This window comes from Gossypium arboreum, chromosome 12 (genome assembly GCF_025698485.1).
Source record: "Gossypium arboreum isolate Shixiya-1 chromosome 12, ASM2569848v2, whole genome shotgun sequence".
In the NCBI taxonomy this organism is placed as follows: Eukaryota; Viridiplantae; Streptophyta; class Magnoliopsida; order Malvales; family Malvaceae; genus Gossypium; species Gossypium arboreum.
The window spans coordinates 99,714,799-99,722,842 of record NC_069081.1 but is presented as its reverse complement, the minus strand read 5'-3'; the positions used below and the strand labels follow the sequence as shown (position 1 = coordinate 99,722,842).

At 29.0% G+C, this 8,044-nt stretch overlaps 1 protein-coding gene across 2 annotated transcripts; it reads right to left on the bottom strand.

Moving 5' to 3' along the window:
- Positions 1-1,267: 1,267 nt before the first annotated feature.
- Positions 1,268-4,998, bottom strand: LOC108479846 (ATP-citrate synthase alpha chain protein 1-like). 2 transcript variants are annotated; one of them, XM_017782667.2, is made up of 13 exons: positions 4,824-4,998; positions 4,612-4,755; positions 4,141-4,317; positions 3,891-4,052; positions 3,734-3,814; positions 3,423-3,474; positions 3,213-3,327; positions 3,030-3,111; positions 2,660-2,755; positions 2,448-2,549; positions 1,941-2,057; positions 1,738-1,854; positions 1,268-1,577 (listed from the first exon to the last, which is right to left on the bottom strand). In XM_017782667.2, exons 2-13 carry the CDS (start codon positions 4,708-4,710, stop codon positions 1,506-1,508), a joined length of 1,272 nt encoding a protein of 423 aa, XP_017638156.1. In that variant the 5' UTR covers positions 4,711-4,755; positions 4,824-4,998; the 3' UTR covers positions 1,268-1,505. The 2 variants fall into 2 exon arrangements, with proteins under 2 accessions (XP_017638156.1, XP_017638155.1); XM_017782666.2 differs by having other exon boundaries at positions 4,612-4,738; positions 4,824-4,993.
- Between the last annotated feature and the right edge of the window lie 3,046 nt (positions 4,999-8,044).

Sequence of the window (8,044 nt, the reverse complement as noted above, 5' to 3'; positions counted from 1 at the left end):
TGTTTTTACCTAATCTTACTCATCTTTTAATTCCAGGTTACTTACATTTAAAAATTTTGAAACAGCCGAATCACTTAACAACACAAGTGGATAGAACTTTTAATAAATAAATTCCTTGTCAAAAAGAGAAAAATATATTCATTTATTTATAATTTGTATGTATTTTATTGAAAATTAAACTTTAAATAATTTTTTAAAATTTTAAGAAGTAAAACTAAATTGATAAAATGTGTACAATTGAGGACTAAATTTGTTGATTTTATAAGAATTAGGATTAAATTGATAGAATTTTAAACATTGAAGCACTAAATTTATTATTATGCCAATAACAAGACCACTATTAGTGATTTTACGGAGGAGTGACCAAAATATTAAATTTCGATAATATTAGTGACTAAACGAAAAATTTTTAAACCCATGTGACCAAAATAAAACGTGCTAATAATTTAGTGACTATTTTATAGTTTACCTAAAAAGTATTGCAATCATAACCCTAAATCTAATGTTTAAAATCTTAATTTATTGTTTCCTTAATTACGTGTTTAGAGAAATATAAATTTGAGGTTTAATATTTATACTTGAAAAGTTACTAATTTATATAATTATTTAGTTTAAAATTCAAAGAATTATTATAATATTTTTATATCATTTTTATAGTTTATGTTCGAGTCAAAATTGTCTCTTGTATTAATGTTGTTTCTATAGTTCAAACTTGTGTCTCTCTTTGAGAATGTAATGTTCCTTACCATTCTACCAATAATTTATATATATTTATAATTTATTATTTATTATTATTATTAAATTTTTAGAAGGATGTTATTTTTATGATTAAATTTTTTTACAATTTCTATGATTTTCTAATGATTTTTATTTTAAAAATAAAAGATAGATATGGGGTTGTTATTGGTACATTACACTTATTTTAATAGTTAATAGGGCTAAAACGAAAATCATTAAAAGAAGGACTTAATTGAAATTTTTAAATAATAACAAGTGTTTAATTGTTTTTATTTTAAAAAAAAAACATTTTATACTTTAAGCCACAAATGAAATATAAGTCGATTAATTCCATTCGTCAGATCGTAGCGCGGAAGAAATCGTACAGTTACTAGAATGCTGTCCTTCAAGGACAAGTGGTTGGATTTTGTATTTGCAATAAAACAGGCTCTCGTTTTTATATTTCCTTCTCGTGATGTTGCTCGTGTTTTCAGTTGGTAGGAGTGCCTATGAAGAAGCTTACTAATGGCGTTTAGAAAATTATGAGGGGTATGACAAAGAGAGCACATTTATAAGCCTTTTATTGCTCAGAAATGCCTTCTGTGTTTGCCTGAGATCTCATGTTAATTTCTCAGCAAACAAATTACAGATGGTTCCGTACCATGAACTAAACATTATTTTATGAAGTTTGTAGCACAATTTCAATGGAAATCTAATGAACATGTCCCACCGGGAACAAAAAGAAAAAGGTAAAACAAACTGAGAGATTGTATTGAAGAACCCACAACTTATGCAGCTGCAGTGATGTACTGGATGGCCTCCTGGCATATACCCGTCATTGTAGCTTCAGGACCATAAACCTGATCCAAACAAAAATAAATATATATCAGCATTTTTTTAAAAGAATTCTGAATAGTTTTTACCTTTTCTTTTTCCTGCTTTTATTGACAGTAGTAAGATTTTAAAGTAATTATCATTTACATATCCAGGTTTATAAGTAGCTGTATGCGGTATGGATACCTCAATTGGGATGCCAATTTCCTCTCCAAGTGCCCGCATTTTTGCAAGCCCCTTCTGGTAATTGGGACCTCCTCTCCTTACATATATGTGCATGTTGGCTGCTTTGAGCTTTGATTCCTGTATAATTTATACAGCATATCCGGTTATTCTTAAGTATATCGAGGACGGTGAGTAAAAGCAAACACAAAGATAGTTGAGCTTACTTTCTCCTTCAAGGCTCGAATTATGCCATTAAACGTGGCACCCACATCAGTAAAGTTGGCTATTCCTCCACCAATTACAAGGGCTCTTTCACGACCATCAGGTTCAGCAGTGGCACACTGTAGAGGAACATTGAGATTATTTACAGAACCATATATAACACTTTGAGCACTGAAAATGAACTATAAGCGGGCTGATACACCTACCAGCTCATCATTCTGATTAGTTTACAGCAATTTTTGCATCCAAAATTATTCAGACTCGGGTGTGAGTGTTACATGGGCGTGATTAGAATTGTTTTCTAAGTTTTTTCATGTATTCAAAAGACCCTTTGGAGTTCATATCATAATCTCATACTCAAGTGTTGGACACGAGTACTTCAAAAAATTAAAGAGTAAAAGCATCATAGAATCGATTAATGTTTCATAGCATCTCCAACAAAAGTTAGTGACAGCATTAGCTAGTAAAGTACAATAATTGAAATATGAATAAAGTGCCAAGATACTTACATCAATTACGACTCTGGCATACTGCAACACTTCCTCCTCGTTGGGTGCTCCACTGTATTCAGCGTAGTTTCCAAGCTCAGAAGCGAATCCGAGATCTCCAACCTGATGAGGCATAAATTATACGAGTAAATTACAAGCATTGCCAGTAATTCAAAATCACCAGGCTTTAGTCCTATCCTGAAAACTCTGAATACAGAAACAAGAGAACCAACCGTATCGGCATAGATGACACTTGCACCTCCTCCAGCAACCATTGTCCAAATGCGTCCCTTAGGGTTCAACACTGTAAATTTCAAAGATGCACTTGTCTGCAATATTTAAATTTAAAAGTTAATACCATACTTGCGGATGAAGCTAATAAATGAACAACAATGTTCATTTCACTACTTAATCAGAGAAGAATTCCTCGATTGTAAATAGTATATAGTAAAACAATCAGATACAGGTGTCATATCTTCCATATATGTCAAGCTGACTTATAAAAAAGTTGTCGTATCTGCCATATCAGATACAGGTCAAGTTTCTTCTGCAGCTAGGTTATTAGCAAGTAAAAGATTTTGCCATCTATTGCATTTAGTATACCCTCTCATCTAGCCCATGAATATAGCTTTCAGTTGCACTCATTACTCTTCCAAATGGCAATGGAAATTCAATATTACCCCACCTACAGAGAAATGAAATTGCATTAGTAGGATGTTTTCTCTGATCCATATTACATTGAATCGAAAAAAGAAAAGAAGATTATTGATAAAAGGGAACATGTACTTCTTGAAGTTCTTGAAAGAAGCAGTGTCATCAAGCTCGCCTCTCATATCCAAAGGATAAGGCTTTCCCTCAACCAATGTGAAAGGGTTCATCTCAAGGAAAGTAAAGTCAAGATCTAACATTTTGGCATTTTGAAACATGAAAGAGTTAATGGTAAGCTCCAAATGTTGATATGAATAGTACTAGATTCAAAACCGATATATGGCATACCTTGAAATAGAGTAAAGATCACTTTGATGAACTGCTCAATTTCTCCTTTGACCTATAATTAAAGAACATACAATTTTTCAAAGATTCAGAGCGGATTTTGCAGCATGCATATATATATATATATATATATATATATATTCAGATGTATTTGGTAAATCCATCTAGAGTTGTCTGTTGGACAAGGAAGGAATGTGCGCAAGTTATGAAATGGAAAATCTGACATTGGAAATTAATGACCAAAAATACTTGTGAAACTACAATCAAGATGCAGGAAGAGCACACAAAAGCAATTAAGTATTAGGAAAAATTACCTCCAAGGGAAGGGTTGCAACAAGTGGAGCAATAGTTTCTGAGGCGAAAGATGAATCAGTTGGGATAAATATGGTTTTTACCTGTATTAAGGTAACTCTGTAAGAATACAAGAAATAAAGATCAAGTGATGAAGAATTCTAGTTTAGGTTACAGTACCTTGTCCCAGTTCTCTTCAATTTCAATTCCTCCACACTCTGAAAAGCTAATGCTACAACCAAGACGCTCGGAGACGATGTTAAGGTAGTACTCTTCATTGTGAGGGATGAAAGGTTCAACAATGAATGTTGTAACAGGTCCTTTACATCCACTCATTTCCACCTGCAAGTCATGGAGAGGTAAACACAAAGTCGAACCTTAAACCTCACAGTGTCAAATGAAAGGGTAGGTGAAAACAAATTTAGTGAACCTCTTTGCCGAGGCGCTCTTTCACAAATGCAGTAACTTGAGCGAAATCAAGATTCAAGCCAACCAAACCACTCTTCCCACGCTTTCCAAACAACATATCAGGCTTGACAACCAGTTTCTGCGACAAAAGCCATGGCTCCTTCTCTACTAGCTCATTGAAATCAGTTGACTCCGTCACCTAAACTCAGCAGCACAACCAAACAAACAATTTGAAATTCAACACTCGCAGTAATCATCAATTAATGGATCGAGGAAAGATAAAAATCCTCCGAAACTTTATTCAAAACTTCCTGATCTAGACAGACTGTTATTCTTCCCTCAAAAGAGAAAGGCAGACAGTTTGTTCATTTATCTTAACTTTGTTTTGAAATCAGTTGAAATTTGCTGAGCAAACAAAATAGTAGTAAAATAAAGCTGAAAATGGGAAATATTGAATGAGAAAAAGAGATCCAGAAGGAGAAAATGAACTGACTTGTGCAGATTTGATGGGCAAATCATAGGCGGAAAACCTTTTGAAGTGCTGCTTCAACAATCTCTTGGAATCGTACTCTCTGATCTTCTTGCGTGCCATTTCTTAGTTTCTTTTCTTGTTCTCTTCTCTGGAACCAATTCAGAGCTGAAACCTTTGTAACTCAGATCTAAACAAAGAGAATATATGTAATGAAAATGAGAGGAAAAAAGTACCGTTGAAAGACAGGCGGAGGTAGTTAGAGCTACTGCGTTCGAAACTCTGTTGTGTCACCTTAGTTCCGTTTGGTGAATTTATAGCTGATGATTTTTTTTTTTTTCTCCCTTGTATTTATTTATTTCTGTTCATTGCTGAAATCAAACATATGCCGCACCTAACCGCTCCATAACCAAATTTCAACAAATAAGTAACAATTATTAATTATTAATACCAAATTTTGTCATCATAAAATAAATGTTGTTTTAATTTTGGTTGATGATTATATCACAAATTAATTTATTTGTCTTTTTTTTCTTTTAAAATTCAGTATTATTAAGTTTTGATATTTTAAAATAATCCGACACACTCAAACAAAATATAATTTTAAAGAATTAATTCATTTTAATAGTCTATATTTTTATAATTTTAAAAATTAAATTAAATTTTTATTATTTTAGAGATTAAAATGTAATTTTATCATTACTAATTTAAGATTTTATAAATTATAAAATATCTAAATGAAAGGTTTTCAGATATATTTTAGTTTTTCATATTTATATAAATTATAAAAATTTTTGGTCAAAATTAGCGGATGAACCACAAGAAAAGAGAAATGAAAAAACCTGGAATTTAATAATAAAGGAATTGCTTCATTTAAAAAACATGGGTTTTGGTTGAATGAGTGAGTCATAAAACTAGTCTATTCTATTTTCAGTTCAAATGTTGGAACTTTAAGATGGAGAAGAGTAACATGAAGAAGACATAAGAATTAAGATTCAATTTTAACCGTTGATTACCTTTTTTGACGGTGATGGCTAAAGGCTACCTATTCCAGTCCATATTTTGGAATTTTTGAATATGAAAATTCAGTTTCGAATACTGTTTCAATATCAATTTTTATTATTAATATAATATTATTTTATATATAATAATTTGAATTTTTTAATAAAAATCCAAAATTTTAAAATGGAAACAGCCTCTTCAAAATTTAAAATAATTTTAAACTTTTTCATATTTTCACCAAAAAAATTTAAAAGTTATCAAAATTAATTTTTCTTACAAATTTTGAAGATGATTTTCATAATTTTGGAAATTTCACATTCTTTTTCATTTTTAAATTATTATAACTTTTTTTAAATTTAGAATTTCTATTGAAAAATGAAATAAAATTATAACTTTTATGTATTCTTTATATTTTAAAATTATTTTTATTAAAAATTGAAAAAAATCAAAATTTTTATATTTTGTTTATTTTAAAAATTAAAGAGTTTTTTAATATATATATTTTATAAATTTTTATATTCTTTATAGTTTTTAAATTATTCATGATATATAAAAAACAAAGTAAAATTGTAACATAATTTGTCCAATTTAATTCAAAGTAAAAGATTGTCTAAAATAAAGCGTAAGTATCAAATTAAGTAAAATGTAAAATTGAAAATTAAATTTATTATTATATCTTATATATAAAATAAAAAATAAATAGATTATTTTGGTTTTTGATAATACGTTGCGATTGATTTACAGTTAGAGAAATTAAAAGGATTTTCACCTTTTGTTTTTAAAAACAAATAAAAGAATATTTAAGTGTTGACGTTTTCTTATAGATACTTATCTACGTACGCATATAGCTGTTGACATGTGTTCTAAAAAATTTCTATGCTGAACTGCTTGTCATTTTGTTTGACCACATTTTTTATCTTTTGGCCATAATAATATTACATACAGCACCAACACATGTAAAAAAATAATTAAAAATTTATTTGCTTATTCTCAAAGTCCCCTCCTGGTTTAGTTATAACTTGGGAATCATGCAATTGAAGTTTGATTAGGCAGTGAAGCAACCTTAGAATGGTTGGTCAGTTGTCATGATTTGGACATCCCATTGCTTTGGTAAATCTACATTTGCTTCTAGTTAACGTGGGATAATCTCGAAAATATTTTAATCCGTAAGGGCGGCCATATAAATAATGGACAGAAAGTTTTATATATATATATATATATATATATATTGTTTTGTTTTTCATTATTCACTTCTTTTTGTAGCACATTTTTACAAGTAATTTTAGAGATAGTTTTGTCATTATTTTCTCTAATTTTATGAATGCTTGATTTTTTAAGGTTAATTTTTTTATTGTATTAAATACTTACAATTATTCCAAATATGTTGTGATTAAGTTGTGATAGAACCAATTATCAATATGCCATTATATTCTATTGATATTGAGGCTAAAATCTTTGTTATATTAATGAAACTTGTTTTTACCACTTACAACAAGTGTTTATTGTTTGTTTCTTAAAATTCATTATCAACATGAAACTTTAACTAAATTATCATAAATTTATAAATTATGTTGTAGAGACAAAAAGACACATGACCGAAATAATAATTAACGTTAAATTACTTCTACCTAGAGTTATTTTCAATCACTCAAATAAATTTAAAATTTTGATATTTTCTTTTTATCTCTTAATTATGATATTTTTATTAAAGAAATACAACTAAATAAATTCATAAAATTTACTACTCATCTTATAAATTTATATGAAGGAAATTGTTTTGACAAAGAGATCAACTCAATTCATTCATGTTTTATTCCTTTACCCTTTGCATTTATTGCATTGCTTTTGTAGTATATACACACGCCTTTCATTATTTAAATATATATATATATATATATATTTCTTATTATTATTTTTAAAATTTAACAGATTTATAATTAGCATAATTAAAAGGGTTAATGTTATAAGTGAAAAAAATATCATTAATAAATTAATGTGCATATTTGACATATATGTTGCAAATATACAAAATTTAGAGTTAATTTGTGTAATTAAAAAATAAATTTGGTGAATTTGATAAGACACAGCCAAGAGGGGTTTTGGAAAGTGAGTGAGTGCAGGAAAGAGTTAAAATTAATAAACCCGTGAGTGAAGTCAACACTGACGGCACAAAAAATAAACTCCCCGACTTCACCGGAGCTAACCATTAAATCAATATTAATTATGATTTTAGAACTGAAATTTAGGCTTTCAGCTTAGGTACCACTGCACTGCACTGCTTTGCTTAGGTATCTCTTACACAAGTGTTTATTCCAAATAATTTAATTTCAATTAAAATTATGTATGAGATTGATTTACTAAAAAAAACATTTTGGTAAAGGAATTAATAATAGTAAGTAAATGTATAATCCTCAAACACAGAAATTTTTTTTTTTTTATGAATTTAAAGTGTTGG